Source organism: Barbus barbus (assembly GCF_936440315.1).
Source record: "Barbus barbus genome assembly, chromosome: 25".
NCBI classification, from domain to species: Eukaryota; Metazoa; Chordata; class Actinopteri; order Cypriniformes; family Cyprinidae; genus Barbus; species Barbus barbus.
The window spans coordinates 21,464,119-21,484,633 of NC_136753.1; the positions used below are offsets into that span (position 1 = coordinate 21,464,119).

At 38.1% G+C, this 20,515-nt stretch overlaps 1 protein-coding gene across 3 annotated transcripts in view; it reads left to right on the forward strand.

Moving 5' to 3' along the window:
- Nucleotides 1-2,786: 2,786 nt before the first annotated feature.
- Nucleotides 2,787-20,515, forward strand: part of itpr1a (inositol 1,4,5-trisphosphate receptor, type 1a) — a 29,671-nt gene continuing 11,942 nt past the window's right edge. For 2 of the 3 annotated variants that reach the window (XM_079378020.1, XM_079378022.1), the window contains exons 1-34: nucleotides 2,787-2,922; nucleotides 4,674-4,782; nucleotides 5,684-5,754; nucleotides 7,986-8,101; nucleotides 9,254-9,340; nucleotides 9,474-9,632; nucleotides 9,764-9,862; nucleotides 10,284-10,367; nucleotides 10,482-10,628; nucleotides 10,716-10,811; nucleotides 11,186-11,340; nucleotides 11,424-11,523; nucleotides 11,612-11,772; nucleotides 13,144-13,285; nucleotides 13,375-13,533; nucleotides 13,666-13,838; nucleotides 14,150-14,269; nucleotides 14,492-14,686; nucleotides 14,766-15,017; nucleotides 15,109-15,250; nucleotides 15,434-15,581; nucleotides 16,516-16,706; nucleotides 16,857-16,983; nucleotides 17,062-17,116; nucleotides 17,199-17,364; nucleotides 18,180-18,347; nucleotides 18,495-18,572; nucleotides 18,672-18,809; nucleotides 18,893-19,018; nucleotides 19,111-19,311; nucleotides 19,433-19,548; nucleotides 19,916-20,051; nucleotides 20,172-20,297; nucleotides 20,373-20,501. In XM_079378020.1, the coding sequence (XP_079234146.1) occupies nucleotides 4,691-4,782; nucleotides 5,684-5,754; nucleotides 7,986-8,101; nucleotides 9,254-9,340; nucleotides 9,474-9,632; nucleotides 9,764-9,862; nucleotides 10,284-10,367; nucleotides 10,482-10,628; nucleotides 10,716-10,811; nucleotides 11,186-11,340; nucleotides 11,424-11,523; nucleotides 11,612-11,772; nucleotides 13,144-13,285; nucleotides 13,375-13,533; nucleotides 13,666-13,838; nucleotides 14,150-14,269; nucleotides 14,492-14,686; nucleotides 14,766-15,017; nucleotides 15,109-15,250; nucleotides 15,434-15,581; nucleotides 16,516-16,706; nucleotides 16,857-16,983; nucleotides 17,062-17,116; nucleotides 17,199-17,364; nucleotides 18,180-18,347; nucleotides 18,495-18,572; nucleotides 18,672-18,809; nucleotides 18,893-19,018; nucleotides 19,111-19,311; nucleotides 19,433-19,548; nucleotides 19,916-20,051; nucleotides 20,172-20,297; nucleotides 20,373-20,501 (4,455 nt within the window). In that variant the 5' untranslated portion in view covers nucleotides 2,787-2,922; nucleotides 4,674-4,690. Of the gene's footprint in view, nucleotides 2,923-4,673; nucleotides 4,783-5,683; nucleotides 5,755-7,985; nucleotides 8,102-9,253; nucleotides 9,341-9,473; nucleotides 9,633-9,763; nucleotides 9,863-10,283; nucleotides 10,368-10,481; nucleotides 10,629-10,715; nucleotides 10,812-10,956; nucleotides 11,002-11,185; nucleotides 11,341-11,423; nucleotides 11,524-11,611; nucleotides 11,773-13,143; nucleotides 13,286-13,374; nucleotides 13,534-13,665; nucleotides 13,839-14,149; nucleotides 14,270-14,491; nucleotides 14,687-14,765; nucleotides 15,018-15,108; nucleotides 15,251-15,433; nucleotides 15,582-16,515; nucleotides 16,707-16,856; nucleotides 16,984-17,061; nucleotides 17,117-17,198; nucleotides 17,365-18,179; nucleotides 18,348-18,494; nucleotides 18,573-18,671; nucleotides 18,810-18,892; nucleotides 19,019-19,110; nucleotides 19,312-19,432; nucleotides 19,549-19,915; nucleotides 20,052-20,171; nucleotides 20,298-20,372; nucleotides 20,502-20,515 lie in introns of all 3 variants that reach the window. The other variant, XM_079378021.1, reaches the window with a different exon arrangement.

Here is a 20,515-nt window from a genome sequence, read left to right on the forward strand (position 1 = left end):
CAAATTCACAAGGCAGCACTTCAGGTTATCAAAATCCATCCGTTTTACACAATGACTATAATTGATATCCAAATTAATTCTGGTGATATCTAAACTCCCTGACCTGATGCCCTGATAAATGAGCTTGGGTAATATATCTCATAAAAATGTGCACAGCTTTTCAGATGCTGCCTTTCTGCAAATGGCATGGAAGTATAGCAATAGGGGCCCTTAAGGCATCTCCAGTACGGTTGAAATTTCTCAGCTGATTTTCACTTTAATTAATTTATATAATACATCTGCATAATTAAAGTAGAGTTGCTTATGATTTAGGTTACATTAAGTAATTTTAATGAAACATGCTCAAAATGTACAAACGGCAGTGGGGTCGTACGGGTATATTTGTAGCAATAGCCAACAATACATTGTATGGGTCAAAATTATCGATTTTTCTTTTATGCCAAAAATCATTAGGATATTAAGTAAAGATCATGTTCCATGAAGATACCGTACCGTATTTCCTTCCGTAAATGCATGTAAATGTACAAACCGAATTCTGAGAACTGAGAATTTTTTTTTATTTTATGTGCTGAGCTCATGGGCCTATATGGGCCTGATATAGGTTTCCAGCTGCTGAGGAGTTCGTGGTCATCTTTGATGTATTTTTTTTTTAATGATGCAGCAAATGTTCTCTGTAGGTGAAAGATCTGGACTGCAGGGAGGCCAATTCAGCACCCGGACTCTTCTACTACAAAGCCATGCTGTTGTAATAGCTGCAGTATGTGGTTTTGCATTGTCCTGCTGAAATACACAAGGTCTTCCCTGAAATAGACATCATCTGGAGGGGAGCATATGCTGCTCTAAAACCTTTATATACCTTTCAGCATTCATAATGCCTTCCAAAACATGCAAACTGCCCATACCGTATGCACTTATGCTCCCCCATACCATCAGAGATGCTAGCTTTTGAACTGAATGCTGATAACACGCTGGAATGTCTTCCTCCTCTTTAGCCCGGAGGACACGGTGTCCGTGACTTCCAACAAGACTGTCAAATTTGGACTCATCTGACCATAGAACACTTTTCCACTTTGAAACGGTCCATTTTAAATGAGCCTTGGCCCACAGGACATGATGGCGCTTCTGGACCATGTTCACATATGGCTTCCTTTTTGCATGATAGAGCTTTAGCTGGCATCGGCAGATGGCACGGCGGATTGTGTTTACCGACAGTGGTTTCTGGAAGTATTCCTGTTCCCATTTAGTAATGTCAATGACAGAACCATGCCAATGAGTGATGCAGTGTCGTCTGAGGGCTCGAAGACCTTCGGCCTTGTACCTTACGCACAGAGATTGTCACAGATCGGCCAGGCTCATCCACCACCCAATAACAGCGCACACCGTCACCGGAGTATTAAAAGGACACACCTGTTTGGAATCAACACTCTCATCAGGACTCCTTCATAAGCACACTCACTTCATTCAGTGTCTGGTCTCGTTCCTATGAAGTGGACTCACGCTAATGCCATTCAGAAATACTTACCCTTTGTGTCTCTGCTCCTCACTCCAACGTCTGTTGCAGGTGCCTTATTGTGGATCTTGGATCATCAGAGGTGTGTGCCATCTCCAGTCTCCATCCCACGATCTCCTGCAAAACAAGTTTACAATCCACCATCAATCCAAGAACTGTTCCGTTACCCTTGATGCTCACCTGCCATTATCATCTTTATCTGTTGCTGTTAATAAAGATACCTGTATATTTTCTAATCCTCTGTCTGAGTCTCCTTCTGTAACGGATTTCTCCAGATTCTCTGAATCTTTTGATGTTATGCACTGTAGATGAGACTTACAAAGCCTCTGCAGTTTGATGTTGAAGAAAGTTGTTTTTAAAAGTATTCCACAATCTTTTTATGCATTCTTTCACAGATTGGAGAGCCTCTCCCCACTTTTATTTCTGAGAGACTTTGCCTCGCTAAGACATCCCTTTTTATAGCTAATCATGTTACAGACCTGATGTCAATTAACTTAATTAGTTGCTAGATGTTCTCCCAGCTGAATCTTTTCAAACGTTTTTCAGCCCTTTATTGCCCCCGTTCCAACTTTTTTGAGACCTGTAGCAGGCATCAAATTTGAAATGAGCTCATTTAGTGGATAAAAGTATAAAATATCTAGTTTAACTATAATAGTTTAAACATTTATGTTCTCTATGTTCTATTGTGAATAAAATATTAGCTCATATGATTTAAAAGTCTTCTAGTTTTAATTTTATTCAAATTTAAAAAAACATCCCAACATTTCCGGAATTCGGGTTGTATCAAAACTTAATTTTTGATTAGTAATATGCATTGATAAGGACTTAATTTGGACAACTTTAAAGGCGAATTTCTCAATATTTCATTTTTTTTGCACCTGCCTCAGATTACAGATTTTTAAATAGTTGTATCTCGGTCAAATATTGTTCTAACAAACCATACATCAATGGAAAACTTATTTATTCAGCTTTCAGATGATACAAATCTCAATTTTAAAAAAAGGCCCTTATGACTGGTTTTGTGGTCCAGGGTCATATTTCAAAATTTGTTACTTACACATTTTTGCATTTGGCTATAAATAAACAATTTCTCTTTATAGTCTCTATAGACCCTTCACAAGAAGAACAAAATTATTTAGTCAAATGTAAGGGAAATTCTGGGTCTTGTAGTTCTTGAATATGGCAGAATATTGAAATAACCGTGCAGTAGCACAAAGGAAACACAGTTTCCCAGAATCCCGTCGTACTGCACTGTTGATAGAGTCACTCGGAGAGCCGAAAAGAGACGAACATCGGGGCGATGGACCGCTGCTGGACTCTAAGAGGAGTCGGGATAATAACTTTCTCAAACTGAGGACGAAACGTTTGGGAAAATACCGCGGACACTTTTGCTCCAACTTCGTCGTAGAGAGGTGAGAGAGAGACTACATAAGAATAAATGGACTACTAAGAGTTTTGTTCATGAATTATGGTTAATTAAATATTTATCTTATCTGCGGGAGAGCATCGCGCGCCCTGCTGAACCCGCCCCTAGGTTACTGCCATGAGAAACTCTCATATAGAAGGAGAAAAAAGATACAAACTCTATGCTGATGTTTTATATTGTTTAACGCAATAATCCACAACAATGTTAAGATGAAGTCAAGAAGAGGTCTGGTTCCGTTAGTTTAATCGCATTTAGGACACGCAGTTCATAAAATTACTCTGCTTTTCACAAATGCGTTTGCAGGATTAAGTTAATGTGTAAGTTACATGCCTGGTCTCATTTCTGTCTTTTTCGTTTTGACATTGTTGACAAGGTTCGTAAATTGAATTAGTTTCGCTTGTCAAGACGGACGATCTGCTGATGTTCAGCAGATAAGAATCTCGCAACAGCATCAGTTGAAGCTGCAATAAGTAGGCTACAAATACATATTTTTCATGTAATAACAAAGAACAGTTTTTGTATGCTTTTTGATTTGTAGGTAGAAAGAAATTCACATGCAAATTCCTCCTCCATCTCTTTCTCTCTCTCTGCATATTAACGGTTTGGTTGGCTAATCATTTGTTAATCAAATCTAGTAGTAACAGGAAGAATCTGTGGTGATGATATACAGTCGTCAATGGAGTTACATACAGTATGCTCACAAATCCTGTTTCTTTTTGTCATACAGCAAACCTATTTCTTATCAGATGTGTCTTATCAGTACGTTTCCATGTCTTAATATGTTGCATAAACCACAATTTTTAGAGTGAACAAAGGGATGATTGGGCTAGTATAGTATTTAAGTTTGAAAATGTGTGATATCATTTACAGAAATGCTACAAGAGTGTTTAACTTCTAAGTATTACTTTATTAAAACAATACTTTTAGATTACAAATTCATATTAGTATTATTATTTAGCACTTAGCTTCAAAGGAGTTGGCTGTTTTGAGTTATTTTAAATGGAATCCATTTTTGTATTTATGTATTTTGTATTTTATAAGCATTCAGATTTGTTTTAGTATGTTGGTACAGTATGTCAGCTGCATATTTGACACTGAATGTTTAGTATGGTATTCCAATGCACTGGACTTGGAATGAGTGTCCAGACAGTTAAGTTAATAAATAACTTGCCAACTTGTAATTTGCCAGCCTCTGGTTATCAGAGGAATGAGTTTTTGGGTTAAACTGAATTGGAATTGAGAATTTGAAAAGTAATCATATAAATTTAGGATGGATTCAGCTTAATCTATAATAATAATAGAATTAAGATGCAGCAGTCAGTTTTAGAGTCCTCAACTTGTTTGTCTTTCTTCACTTTCACATCATGGGTTACCAATTATTGAATATTTGATATCACATGGTGTTATTTAGTTCATGCATTGGGCCACTTGTGGTTTTAAGCCAATTATGTGGTCTTTGAAGACATCAAATTGGTTTAGACATGAATATTCTTCCTTTGTTTTTGTGAAAATATTCTGTTTAAAAAGCTCTGCAGAGATTTTATTTATATATGTTCTGTTTGAAAAAGTTCTGTTTTTGTATTATTTGCTATAGTGAGTGACACTTCTAACCACACATCATGCATATATGTTGCTTTACTTTAGTATAGGTCTGTTTATGGTTAGAACTGCTGTTAGGCTTGTTTGTTTAATGATAAACCTGCACACAGACCTTGTCATGACCTCTGACCTCTGCAGGTGGTGGAGTGGTTGCCATGGTGGATAAAATGTCAAGTTTCCTGCACATCGGGGACGTTTGCTCCCTTTATGCTGAAGGCTCTACCAGTGGCTTCATTAGCACTCTGGGGTGAGTTGATTTACACTCCCTGTTATGATATAATGCTTTGAAATAGCATGTTCGTAAACTTTCATTGAAAGCGGATTGACAGATATTATGAGCAGGACATTTCAAATGAATTTGTTCCAAGAGTGATTATTACAGCAAATAAATGATTAACAAGCAGAACCAGCGGCCCACATACTCTTTTTCCATTAATTCCTCAACATTAACCCCCCTCTGTTTTCTGCTGACAAAAATCTTAAAGGAATACTTCACCATCATTTACTCACCTTCGTGTTTTTGGAAACTTGCATGATTTTCTTTCTTTCATGGAACACAAAAGGAGATGTTTATCAGAGTGTCTAAGATTTTAAAGCAAGCCTTTCAGTGAAAAACTACATATTTTGACCCCCTTTATCAGACTTTTGATATAGTGTACGAGTCATATAGAGCATCAGTCTTCATTTATTGTAAAAAAAACAAACAAAAAAAACAACCTAGTACAAAAATGTATCCTGTTGTGTTCCTCGGAAGAAACCAAGGTAATTCAGGTTTGGAACAGCAAGAGGATGAGTACATTTTCACAGATTTTTAATATTTGGGTGATCTAACCCTTTGAAGATCAAGACGACATAAAGTTTGCTGTGGTTGAATGCTAATCTTTGATGTGTAGACAAGAATAACCAGCTGTCAGCAGTTTAACCCTGTGTATGTATGTGTGTGTGTGTGTGTGTCTGTGTTTTTGGCTGACTGGTCGTGGAATTTGGACGATGTCCAGTAAGCTGCTGCTTTGGGCCAAAAAAGGCCAAATACAGGCGCACACTCACAAGTGCACACCATTATTTACTCACTCAAATGTGCAGATGCACAGACAAACCAAAGTACAAACATCTATAGCGTAACACTCTTGTTTGTTTCTTTCAATTAGGTTGGTTGATGACCGATGTGTTGTCCAACCAGATGCAGGGGACCTGAACAACCCTCCCAAGAAGTTCAGGGGTGAGCAGTTTGTGTGTGTGTGTGTGTGTGTGTGTGTTTGTTTGTTTGTGTGGATGTTACACTGGCTTATTTTCAGTTAAGACAGGAAGTTCAGTTACTTAAACTGGGCTTTGAAGTCAAAGGTCACACATACCCTAGAGAAAAGTTTATCATTTCCATGAAAACCACTTAATTTAGCAAGTCATCCTTTATTCTTTGAAATTAATTTATCATTGTAGTCCAAAGCTTGTATTGTATTATTGTCAAACAAATGAATGAACGTAAGTCAGTGTCAAACAGTCTGATCTCATTTCTACGGACGTTTACTTTGCTGTGGAAATTGTTACCAACACAGAAAGTGCAGATCTGCTTAGTTAAAGGACTTCAAAAATTATTGTACTTCAAAGGCTGCTCACAAGATTTTGTGTGGTTGAGGCTGACTGCCCTCTAAACTCCCCGCATCACTCAAAATGCATCTGCTGGTGACATTGAGAAGCTACATCAGGAGTAGTTGTGTGAGTGAATACATTTATACATCGGTGTGTGCTGGTTTTCATCACTAGTTGGCTACTGAATATTAAAGGAATAGTCCTGCCATAAATTACTCATCCTCAAGTTGCTCAAAACATATGATTTTATTTCTTCTATGGGGCCTTTCGAAGTTCACGCTGTTCTTTTCCATACAACACAAAAAAGTACCAAAGTACTAGATTTTACACCATACTAGACACACCAGTTTGCAATATCAAGAAGTAAAACAAACTGTTTTGCCGCACCCGATCTTATGGGAAAAATAAGGTTAATACAATTTTTTTTTTTTTTAGGAAAAGACAGAAATTAAAGTCAGTATTAATTGCTAATCATCCTCTTCATCACATTAATTAATTGCTAATCATCCTCTTCATCCTCTTAAATTTTATACCGAGTTGTGCATATACAAACCTCACATCATGAAATGCACTTGAATATTCAAGCGCAATTTGGGGTCAGTATGATTTTTGAAGGAAGTCTAATATGCTCATTAGGCTGCATTTATTTGATTAAAACAGAAAAAAACAGTAATACTGTCAAACGTTATCACAATTTAAAATAACTTTTTTTAACATTTTAAAATGTAATTTATTTAATAATAAATTACTTTCTGTTTTTCTGTTTTGAATAACATAAGGAACTATACCTTTAATATTGATCTATTTCTCTATCGAATGCATTTATCTCAATTTCTCAACCCTCCTGATAAATACAGCCTGCACAATGTGCTTGAGTCTGTGATGAGGGGAGGGAGAGAAAGAGAGATAATTGTCTGGTTGTCAGTGGGCCCCAGTAGAGAGGAATGCGTACTATTTCCTTCAAATATAAACACACACCAAAGCAAAATGGAAGCATACAATGGTTTCTTTTTCTATTGTTATTATTTCATGAAAATATTTATTTTGTTTGGGTATGATTCAGATCATATTTAAGATTGGCTTCTGGCAAATGAGAATACCTGAGCTATATCATAGTGGCTTGGTGTTAGGAATCTTTTAACTTAAACCAGTAACAGTACGCAACACCCTGGGAACCACCCATAACACCATTGTATTAACTGTGAGTTTTTTTGAAACTATATTTCCTTTTTTGTAATCGGACACTTCTAAACACTGTTGTTTTTATGTGAGTGTGTGTTCTACATTCCTCCAATGACCCCAGAGCTTTTTGGTGTTTTATCAGCCCAATCCCCAGAAACTGGAAACAGAGACCAGATTCTCTCTCTCTCTCTCTCTCTGTCAGTCTGTCTATCTTTGACTCCCCCTCTCTCCTTATTTGGTAAGACTGGAGTTCTGCTGGAAAGAAGAAGTGCATTTTCACTTTTATGCCTGTAGCTCTTTTCTTAGCACTTTTGAAAATACTGTCAGTGTGTGTTATCATTCATGTAACATCCTCCTGAATTTACGCAAATTTTTTAAATTAAGTTCTGTTGAAAATGTTAGAAGGTTTTGCATCTGATAGACTAGTCCTTTTTTAACAGTTATGCACATGTACGCTCAAACCACACAGACACATAGTTTACATATTGATTTTCATACTGATTTCCTTCCTTACCATTTATGATCATGTCCTCATCAGCAGGATTTGAAAGCTATGTGTGTCTGAAATACAGTGAATGAGTGTATGAGAGGTGTTCTATTTGTCTGTGCTGGGATGAAATGTATGTTCCTTCTTTCTCTCTCTCTCTCTCTCTCTCTCTCTCTCTCTCTCTCTATCTGTAGACTGTCTGTTCAAACTGTGTCCCATGAACAGATACTCGGCACAGAAACAGTTCTGGAAAGCTGCCAAACCTGGAGGAACCAGCACCACAGATACTGTTCTGCTCAACAAACTCCATGTGAGTGCGAAGCTTAGTCTTTCCCGAAGCGTGAGCTGTTTGTTTATATTGATATAGGGAATTCCACTCGCTACTTCAGAATAACATTGCCGGTAACCACATCTCAAATGATTGTCTGATGGTAACCCATAAACATACAGAGTCCCAAACCCATTAGTAACAACTGTCCTTAGCTACAACGTAAAGTTCAAAATGAATTTGTGGCCGTGACAGATGATTTCTTCCATACTGTGATGTACATCCAAATGAAACAGATGACCAAAATTGAAAAAAATGTTGGGTGGGCACTTGGTTCTGTCCATCAGTTTTTGAATAGATGGAGACTGTTTAACTGATTGTGAGCTTGAAGTTAATTGTAAGAAAGGGGCGGGTTTTAAGCAGACTATATTATTGGAGAAGTCCAGCATATATCAGCAGACAGTAATTTTTTTGGAGTCTGTCACAAGATTAATTTATGACATTTTGGTTAGGAATTTGTGAGGTCAAAAAAAGGCAGCAAACATAAAATAAAAGTTATTTTCCAAGAACAGGAACTGGTAAACACTAAATAATTTTGATTTATGTGTTTTATTTCATGAGAATATACTGCTATTTGTGAATGGCTGTCAATGGAGAAAAATTCAACATCATCTATCCACCAGCAGAGGCTAACAGGGCCGGCTAACCTACCAAACCTTTTTGATAAAAACGCTCTAAATAATTATCAAGTTGATGGAAGTTATTTATGTGATTGTTTGGCTAAATTAGCCAACCTCCTAGACTTCATGGCTTCAGCCTGCAGCTGGGTCACTCTGCTTATGTCCTTATATATACACAGAATGAAGAAAAGTTGCTGACAATTGAAAAAAGTGCCTGTAATTGAAAGAGATTGTGAAGAATGCTCTGTGGGCCATCTGAACAATGTTACAAGACATCATTAAAGAGAGCAATGTTTGTTTACTACTCAACAGCCCCTTTTTTGGAGGACGGTTCAGCATGTTCAGTATATTTATCAACTTCTCTGAAGCTCCCTCAGATGTTCTGAAGAGTAATAGTCTCTGCACATACTTACATGGGGTTCTGGTGTTCATGTGGGAAATACAGGGTTGAGCCTGGCCTGCAACATGTCAAGATCAAATTTTTTTAATTTTTCTCACTTTATATTTTTTTTAGCATGCTGCTGATTTAGAGAAGAAACAAAATGAATCGGAGAACAAAAAGCTTTTAGGAACCGTCATTCAGTATGGCAATGTCATCCAGGTAAATCCCTCACAAACAAGTAGTACTTTATCTAATATTTAAATTGCCTGTGTAATACAGAACATTTAATATGTAGAAATTCAGACTATTTACCCATCAAATTAATTGTGTAATTGTTCACGCACATTTGCAGCTTCTCCATTTGAAGAGTAATAAGTATCTGACTGTAAATAAGCGTTTACCGGCTCTTCTTGAGAAGAACGCCATGCGTGTAACCCTGGACGCTGCAGGGAATGAAGGCTCGTGGTTCTACATCCAACCCTTCTATAAGCTTCGCTCTATTGGAGACAATGTAAGTATATCATCAACATCTGTAAAACAGCCACTGAGATCTTGTTTATTAATTTGATTCATTGGGCAGTCCTGCTTCTTGCACTTACATAAACACCCATTATGTTTTGTGTTTGTTAATTTGTTTTTCAGGTGGTCATTGGAGATAAGGTTGTGTTAAACCCTGTCAATGCTGGACAGCCGCTTCATGCCAGTAGCCATCAGCTTGTTGATAATCCAGGATGCAATGAAGTAAAATGCACACAGACACACATGACATGTTAACAAAGGAATACTAATGTATTGCATACTGTACGGTATATGCTGCATATTTTGACATCATCAAATCAATCCATTGTCAGTTATCTAGTTATCTAAAAATAAAATGAATATTTTGCATTTATAATTCAATTTTGGACAAGAAATGTCTTCAATCCTGGCAGTCTTGGTAATTTTTTTTTATTTGTAGCTTTTATTATTTCTGCACCGTATACATACTGCATACTGAAAAAAGATGTTAAATTGGTGAATTAAAAAGAGGAAATCTCTTGAATTAATTTTTTCTAGTTTATTTTAATGCTTATTATGTGCTATTTTAATTTTCTTTGGAGGTCTGCTTAGGCTCCATAGGTTGAGAACCACTGCTCTATTCCATTATATTTTTCTCTCTCAGGTGAATTCAGTGAACTGCACCACCAGTTGGAAAATTGTTCTTTTCATGAAATGGAGCGACAACCAGGAGGTTGTCTTGAAAGGAGTATGTTTGTAAACATCCACACTGCGTAAACAGTGACCTTCATATTTACTTTTTAAGGCCTGTATTTGACTAGAATTAATATTTATGGCCTTTTAATGAAATGCATTTTATCAGGGTGATGTGGTGAGGCTGTTCCATGCAGAGCAGGAGAAGTTTCTGACATGCGACGAACATAGAAAAAAGCAGTATGTCTTTTTGCGTACCACCGGGCGCCAATCTGCAACCTCCGCCACTAGTAGCAAAGCACTCTGGGAGGTTGAGGTAAGTTTAGGACTTAACTTTGTGAAGTTGAACAGATGTTTTTGTGATCAGCTTGGGAACCTAAACAGATGTTTGGATGCTTTTCAGGTGGTTCAGCATGATCCCTGCAGAGGCGGAGCCGGCTACTGGAACAGTCTCTTTAGGTTCAAACATCTGGCCACCGGCCATTACCTCGCTGCAGAGGTTAGACTTATAATGTTACCTGGAATAAGAGTTCACACACAAACGCACATGCAAACACATCAGTATGTGTCTATTTAGAGAGCTTGATGTTAGCAAGAGCAGAGAACGTGATTTTATCTAATTGTTCTCACCTTATTGTGATCAGGTAAATCCAGACTATGAAGAAGAATGCCTGGAGACCCGTTCCTCTGTGAGTGTGTGTTTGAGAGCGCGTGTGGCTGTGTGACTGTGTTTTTATCTGAGCTTATTCTGAATTCATAGTGTGAGTCATTTGAGGGTTTCTTCACCTTGTTGCTCTCGTTTCAACACACATTAGTTTAGCCAAAGCAGACTGTCATGTTGACTGAGCCGTTGATCAGTTGTTTCTCTCACAGCTGGATGCAGAGCAGGAAGTGGTCCGAGTACGTGCACGCAACCCTCAGGACAAGGTTATATACACGCTGGTGTCCGTTCCTGATGGCAATGACATATCGTCGATCTTTGAGCTTGACCCCACTACCTTGAGAGGGGGAGACTCGCTTGTGCCAAGGTAGAGCGAGATTGTGACTTCTTGTGACTTCTGATTAAGTACATATATATTAACCATGCTGTTTTTTGGATTGTGCTTGTCAGAAACTCATATGTGAGACTCAGGCATCTCTGCACCAATACATGGGTTCACAGCACCAACCAGCCAATAGATAAAGAGGAAGAGAAACCAGTCATGCTCAGAGTGAGTGAGTTTATGTCTGAGTATGACTGTTGCTTTGGTTTATGGATCCTCTGAAGTGTGTCTCCTCTACTCTATATTTGTGTCTCAGATAGGAACATCTCCTCTGAAGGAAGATAAAGAGGCTTTTGCTATAGTGCCAGTTTCTCCAGCTGAGGTTCGCGATCTGGATTTTGCTAATGATGCTAGTAAAGTCTTAGCTTCCATTGCAGCCAAACTGGAGAAGGGCACCATCACCCAGAATGAGAGGAGGTAGAGGTTACATCCATCTATTCATCCTTGTGTACATCCATCCATCGATCCATCTATCTGTCCTTCCTTTCATCCATCCAGCCATCCAGTCACCATTTATCTGTCTGTCTGTCCTTCTATCATTTCATCATGTATTCATCTAATTTTTTCATTAATCCATCCATTATCTCTCCATCCATCCATCATCTATTGGCCTATCTGTCCTTCTCTCGTTCCTTCCTTCAACTATATTTATTCTTTCTATCATCCATCTATTCATCTGTAAATTTGTTTATTTTGCTTCAACCATCCAGTCATCCATTTATTCATCCATCCATCTGTCTTCCTTTCATTCTTTCTTCTAAAATATTTATTAATCTTTTCATTCATCAGTCCATTTGACCATTTTCCATCCATCCATCCATCCATCTCCACATCTGTTCATCATCTGTCTATTAATTTATTCATCCATCAATCTTTTCATCCATCTATCCATTCATATGTCCTTCCTTCCTTCAGTTCTTTCTTCTTTCCATCCATCTATCCATTTGTCCACCTATCCTGTCCTATCGTCTGTCTTTGTATTTGTCCTTCCATCCTGTCTTCAACCATTTATTCATCTTTTCATTTATCCATCCATTTGACCTTTTTTACATCCATATTCCAATCTTTCTTTACTTCTTTTGTTCTTTTTGGTCTTTTCATCCATCTTTCATTTTAAAATTTTTTCTCCTTTCTTCCTTCCTTGCTTTGTCCTTTCATTCACTCATCTGTCCATCTATAAATCCACCCCTCTACCTGCCCATCTGACCTTCCTTCCATAATTTGTCTGTTCATTCATCTGTCCATTTGTCTACTTTTCTTTCGTCCTTTCACCCATCTATCCATCCATCTTTGGTTCACCTGTGATTTATTTACGTTATTCTTTTATTTTGTGAGGTCCACACATTTGGCCCAAAGAAGGTATCCAATGGTGGATGAAGGTTTCCTGCGTGTTTGGTCTCTTCAGCGCGCAAAATTCTTTAATTGAAGTTAAACTCTAATCTGACTCCATTTTATTATTTAATCTGACCCCATTTTATTATGACCTTGAAGGGAAGGATGGGTGAGGGGAAGGAAGGGGATGAAAAGGAACTGATGCATATGTGAGAGAGGCATTTTCCCACATTTTCTCGCAGTGGGATGTGGAAACAGATGTCTGTATGTTAATACAATGTGTGTGTGTGTGTTGTTCATCTCAAAAGTTCAAAGTGTCTGAGGTTCTGGAATTCTTACAATTTCCTTCCATTTCTGCCTTTTAATATATTTTTAACCAATCCATCTTTATGCTAATTGTTTAATTCTTCTCACACTTACAAAAACATGCATCTCACCATCACTCTCTTACACAAGGTCAGTGACAAAGCTGCTGGAGGATCTGGTGTATTTTGTGGTGGACATTCCCAGCTGTGCTCAGGATGTGCTGGAGATCACAGTCAACAAACCTAACAGAGAGCGGCAGAAACTCATGAGAGAGCAGAACATACTCAAACAGGTACTTACTATATTATGTCTTAGGATTAGTTTTAAAACATTGCAACATTTAAATGACCTTTTAATTTATCTTGTGCTGCAATTGACCAGATATTCAAGCTGCTGCAGGCCCCATTCACTGATAGTGGGGACGGCCCTATGTTGCGACTGGAAGAGCTTGCAGACCAACGTCACGCACCCTTTCGTCACATCTGTCGCCTCTGCTACAGAGTCCTACGTCACTCACAACAGGACTATCGCAAAAATCAGGTAAACTAAACTACTAAAATAAATACAATGCAAACCATTTGTAACGCTATTGGTACTACAAAATAGTCACAACCCCTTATACTACATGCACTATGTGCAATATTCTCTCATTCTCTGACTTTTTGTCTCTAGGAGTACATAGCAAAGCAGTTCCGCTTCATGCAGAAGCAGATAGGATATGATGTGCTTGCTGAAGACACTATTACAGCCCTGCTGCACAACAACAGGAAGCTTCTAGAGAAACACATCACTGCAGCTGAGATTGACACCTTCGTCAGCCTGGTCCGCAAGAACAGAGAGCCCAGGTGTGCGAAAATATATCTGCATAAATGTTCTTGGTCATTTACATTTATTCATTTAGCAGACCCTTTCATCTAAAGCAACAAACAAAAGAGAAATGTTAGAATGAAAGTGATTCATCTTAAGTACAAACTAGTACAGGGATGCTAGTGAGATTAAACAGCAGTAAAATATATGTTTTAAAGTAAGAGTTTAGAAGTAGAGTAGAAGTGCAGTAAGTTATATCTTGAGATGTTTTTTGATAATTGAATGATTTGACTAAATGTTTTGTGTCTTATCCTGAACGATTGGATTTTCTTTGTTCATGTTTCTCTAGATTTCTGGACTACTTGTCAGATTTGTGTGTGTCAATGAATAAATCCATCCCTGTCACACAAGAACTCATCTGTAATGCTGTGCTGGACCCAGCCAATGCAGACATCCTCATCGAAACCAAGTACAACCCCTACACTGACTCTTATGCTACATAGTTAGAGCAATATACAGTACACTACAGTTCAAAAGCAAGCACAATATCGAACAAAACAGATTCAAGATAGAAATTATGATCAAATGCATGGAGAGTTAAAAATAGTTATCCCATGTCTAGACCTCTGTGAATATATTACTGAGTGAATGTATGTGTGTGTGTGTGTGTGTGTGTGTGTGTGTGTGTCAGGCTTGTGTTATCACGGTTTGAGGTGGCAGGAACAGTGCTCGGCGAGAGTGCAGAGGAGGAAGAGGAGGATGAGGAGGAGGTATGGTTGTTCTGGAAGGACAGTAGAGGAGAGATGAAGAGTAAGAGCATCAGAGAGCTTGCACAGGATGCCAAAGATGGACACACTGAGGACCACGAAGTTATCAATTATTACAGGTATGCACACAAACACCTTCGCTTACATGCAATGCAAGGAAATCAATGCAGAAATGTAATATTAAGTTCTCTCTGTCAGGTATCAGCTGAATTTGTTTGCACGGATGTGTCTGGATCGGCAATACCTGGCCATTAACAAGATATCAGCACAACTGGATGTGGATCTGATCCTGCGCTGCATGTCAGACGAAGACTTGCCCTTTGACCTCAGAGCCTCATTCTGCCGCATGATGCTGCACATGCATGTAGACCGTGACCCTCAGGAGCAGGTTACCCCTGTCAAATATGCTCGGCTGTGGTCTGAAATCCCTTCACAAATTGCCATTGATGAGTAAGAGGTTCTCTTTAGAAACAGTGAACAGTTAAAGGCCTTTTAGTGAGTTGTCGGTTCATTAACCAGTCATTTTTTTGTTTCTGAGTAGTTATGATAATGATGGGACATCACGTGATGAAGTGAAAGAGCGCTTCTCTCAGACGATGGAGTTTGTGGAGAATTACCTGCGAGATGTTGTGTGCCAGAGTTTCCCGTTTTCAGACAAGGAGAAAAACAAACTCACTTTTGAGGTGTGTCACCTCATGAAAGTTACATCCTTACATCTTATTCACTATTGTGTGCATATTAGATTCATTATAGATTGGACCATATAAAAAAGCATCAATATTTGTCTGGTACAATTACAATGCAATGTAAGTTTTGCTTTTTTTTGCTTTTCTTTCAACACTCCATTTCCACTGTCTGTTCTATAGGTGGTGAACCTTGCAAGGAACCTTATCTATTTTGGTTTCTATAACTTCAGTGACCTGTTAAGGTTGACCAAAATCCTGCTGGCCATCCTGGACTGCGTCCATATCAGCACTCCCTTCCCCATCAAGCTGCCTGGAGACCGTGGCAAAGGTCAGAAACGCCACTAGTTATGGACTCTAAAGCAGTAGTTTTCAAACTTTTTTTAAGAGCGACCCTGTTTTTTTATTTTTAAATTGACATGACCCATATAGATAGCGGCACGCTCATGCGTTATATACATGCAGAGGAAAGCACACAAATGCATCATAATACTCTCCACAATGGCGACACGCTGCGGCAGACGGGATGAGGAGGAGAAGAATTGTGGAATAATGTAGTTATTTTTGTTTTCTTTGCGCACAAAATGTATTCTCGTAGCTTTGTAAAATTACGGCTGAACTACTGATGTCACATGGACTATTTTACCAGTGTCCTTGCTACGTTTCTGGACCTGGGAACATTTCAGTTGTGCTACTGTCTATGGAGGGCCAGAAAGCTCTCGGATTTCATCAAAAATATCTTAATTTGTGTTCCAAAAATAAACGAAGGTCTTACAGGTTTGGAACGACATGAGGGTTAGTAAAAAATCACAGAACTTAAATTTTTCGGTGAACTATCCGTTTAATTAAGTGTAATTTAAGCATTTGTATACAAATAAGTAAATTTTAACCTTCAGTTTTATAGTAATGTAGTACCAACTGATTCTTGTGTGTATTTTACAGCATTAATTGTTGTTTTTTTCCTTGAGAAAATTTGGCATGTACTGTACCTGAAATATATCCAAAATATTAGATATCGAATCAAATCAAATCGAAACACAAGCTTGTGAGTCAGAATCAAATCGAATCATGAAATTTGTGTCAAAACGCAGCCCTAATAATAATAAAGGATTAGATAGGTCAAAATAACTCTTAAGGTAACAATTGCAGGTTACCTATTTTTACAGTCTGTATTATAAAGTTAATCAGAGTTCAAAAATAGTTTTTTTGCTGAAAAATTGCTTATGTGAAAGTGCTCTCAAGTCTTTTTGTGACCATCTCTATAGGAAGTAATGTGATGCGGTCCATCCATGGGGTGGGAGAGCTGATGACACAGGTGGTGTTGAGGGGTGGGGGATTTCTGCCATCTACCAGCCACAACCCTCCCAACAGAGATGAAGTCAAAGCCCAGAGTGAACCTCAGAAGCAAGACATACTGGTGATGGACACCAAACTCAAGATCATTGAGATACTACAGGTGTTAAAACACATCCTAGTCCATAACTGAATTGTAATGTTCTGTAAAAATCATTGTTTGATAAATTCATAGGCTGAATGCCCAGAATATGCCAAACTAGTTGTGTATAAGTGAAAAAAATCTTTAATGACTGTCTCATTTTTTATGTAGTTCATTCTAAATGTCCGATTGGACTACAGGATCTCCTGCCTGCTCTGTATTTTTAAAACAGAGTTTGATGAGAGCAACTCTCAAACAGAGCCGTCTGTAAGCCAGGACTCTCCTGCCAGTGTTCAAGGTAAAAGGAGCAAGTGCGTGTTTGTGTCCGTATCAGCTGGTATGGGTATGTTGTCTGAATAACCATTGTCTTTGTTAGGAGCGCTGGACTTTGAGCACATTGAAGAGCAAGCGGAGGGGATTTTTGGAGGAGGGTAAGAAGGTTGTGCTCTTTGATAATTTGTCTAATGTTTGTGTGCCGTATGTATGTGAATCTGTGTATGTTTGTGTATCTAGTGAAGAAAACACTCCACTGGATCTTGATGATCACGGTGGCCGGACGTTTCTGAGGGTCTTACTGCATCTGACCATGCATGACTATCCTCCACTGGTGTCACGAGCCCTTCACCTCCTCTTCCGACACTTCAGCCAGCGGCAGGAGGTCTTACAGGCCTTTAAGCAGGTATTCAGTTTTACACAGTATGTTTTTGTTTTGTAGTAGTTTTCGTCTTTGGACAAAAATTGTTGGTCCCATTTTATATTAAATGGCCTTAACTACTATGTACTTACTTTTAAATTAATCATTTGATACAATGCATTTATTGTGTACATACATGTTTTTATTTGTACTTATATTTTTTAAATACTTGCATGCAATTACATCTGTAATGAATTTCTGTAATTACATTTATAATTACACTGTTGACTCATCCCTTGCACCTTAACCCACCCTTAAACCTACCCATACCACCTAACCTGTCCCTAACCTTGTCCGTATCCCACTTCAATAGCAGCAAAAGACTTTTGTAATACAATATGAACACAATAAGTGCATTGTACTTATTTTACTTATTTACTAGCATTTTATAAAAAAAAATAATTATATTATAATCTAATTTAGATTGTGTTTGGGTTATTGTGGTTAATTATTTAAAAATTGTAATAATTGTATTAACTGAAAAACTATTTACATATTTGTAATCATTTTAATTGTCTTATTGATAACAAAATAAAAGCTTTTGTGAACAAACTTTTTAATGAATGAATGAGGCATTTATATAGTGCTTTACTATGTACTACTGTGTTTTACAATCATATCGGGGGTCTCTCCTCACCCCTCACCAGTGTGCAGCATCTACTTGGATGATGCGATATTGTGTAATAATTTATGAGTTTAACACTTCATATACACGTGTATTTATGAATGTATTTATGTATAGTGCCATGTTCACATACTTCTCTTTCCAATAATAGTAAATGTCATTTTATTTATTTTAGGTTCAGCTCCTGGTGACCAGTCAGGATGTGGATAATTACAAGCAGATCAAGTCAGATTTGGACCAGCTGAGGTCTATAGTCGAGAAATCAGAGCTCTGGGTCTATAAGAGACAGGGGTCAGACTCAGGGCTGGACGCTGGAGAAGTTGCCAATGAAGCGCACCACAAGGTTTGGATGCGCTCTTGTTATTATTTGTCCATAATTAACTTCTTTTTTTTTTAAACTCTGAAATGCTAAGAAGCAACATAATGCTCTTTTCAGAAATCTAGTGAATTATATTATGATTGTATATTGTATATTATATTATTATGACAGGGTGTCATCAACTCAAGTAGATCGGACAAGCCCAAAGTGGAGAGTACCAGCAGCTCAAACTACAGAGTCGTGAAGGAGGTGGAGTGTGTTTGTTTTATGGAGTTTGTAGGTTTTGACAAGCAAGTAGGATGTTCTGTGAGGTATATCTTATGTTTGTTGTTATATTTGTGTGTGTAGATCCTTCTGAGGTTGAGCAAATTGTGTGTTTTGGAGGGCATCTCTGGCAAGAAGAATAAGAAACAGCAGCAGCGGCTCCTCAGGAACATGGGAGCTCACAGTGTGGTCCTGGAACTGTTGCAGATCCCTTATGAGAAGGTGTGTGTGAGCCTTTGCGTAACTGAAAAGGTTACTGTTCATCACTGATTTATGTGTCTACTTGTGTGTTTGTTACATTTTAGGGGGAGGACGTTCAGATGCAAGAGATTATGACTTTAGCTCATCAGTTCCTTCAGAACTTTTGTGCCGGAAATCAACAGAACCAGGCACTTCTACACAAACACATTAACCTGTTCCTCAACCCTGGGGTGAGAGCATCAATACATAAACACACACATTTTTATCAGTGCATTCCAACTGTTGATTGTTAAATCCTCTGTCCCTGGCTTTCTGTTTTTAGATTCTAGAGGCGGTGACCATGCAGCATATTTTTATGAATAATTTCCAGTTGTGTAGCGAGATTAACGAGCGTGTAGTGCAGCACTTTGTGCACTGCATCGAGACTCATGGACGCAGCGTCCACTACCTCAAGTTCCTCCAGACCATCGTCAAGGCTGAGAACAAGTTCATCAAGAAATGCCAAGACATTGTCATGGCTGAGGTCTGTAAACCAGACAAACAATTAATGTTTTTAACTACAAGCCCCAGATTGCTACTTTTCTGCCCTATTTTCTTCAGACTAGTGAAGACTTTTTCTATTGATATTATTTATGTGTATTTAGTTGGTGACAGCGGGTGAGGATGTGCTGGTGTTCTATAATGACCGGGCATCTTTTCAATCATTGGTTCAAATGATGCGGCTTGAGAGGGAGCGACTTGATGAGAGCAGTGCACTCAGGTATAGAGGTTTATTGGCCCCGTCTCCGCTCTATTAATACTTTTACATGTAAGCTCTATTTTAACAATGCAAATACTACAAAAATACAAATAGAATATAATAAACCGTAAAATAAAGTAATATAAATAATCAGTATTTTATGTAGTAAAATTATATTATTCAATATATATAATTACATTATATATATATATTTTTATTTCTTATATGTATCATTATATGATATATTACACTGAGCTGGAAGTAGCATTTGTCATTTTGTCGTTTTTACAAAAATCATACAAACTTTGTAAGTGTATGTTCTTTGACCTTTTTCCTGTTAAATGTTTGCCATTATAGGAATTAGATTTGGTTTCACTGACTCTTGCAGGTATCATATTCACTTAGTGGAACTGCTGGCTGTGTGCACTGAAGGGAAGAACGTCTACACAGAGATCAAATGCAACTCCCTGCTCCCCCTCGATGATATTGTACGTGTGGTCACTCATGAGGACTGCATACCAGAGGTGTGTGTGCCAAGGGAATAAAGCCCAAAAGTGTCTTTGACGAATGTGTAAAATACTTTTAGATTTACTTTTTGTTAAAAAGTCATTGTATGCATTGTGAATATAATACTTCATATGTAGGTGAAGATGGCCTATGTGAACTTCCTGAATCACTGCTATGTGGATACAGAGGTGGAGATGAAGGAGATCTACACCAGCAATCACATGTGGAAACTTTTTGATGATTTCCTGGTGGACATTTGCAGAGTAAGAATAAACAAACTCACAGATATGCTTACAATATGGTCTTGATGTTCAGACATTCAAAGTGGCTTCCTGTAGGTGTGCAATAACACGAGTGACCGTAAGCACGCTGACACAGTTCTGGAGCGCTACGTTACTGAGACCATCATGAGCATCGTCACCACCTTTTTCAGCTCACCGTTCTCAGACCAGAGCACAAGCTTGCAGGTAACACACAGTGT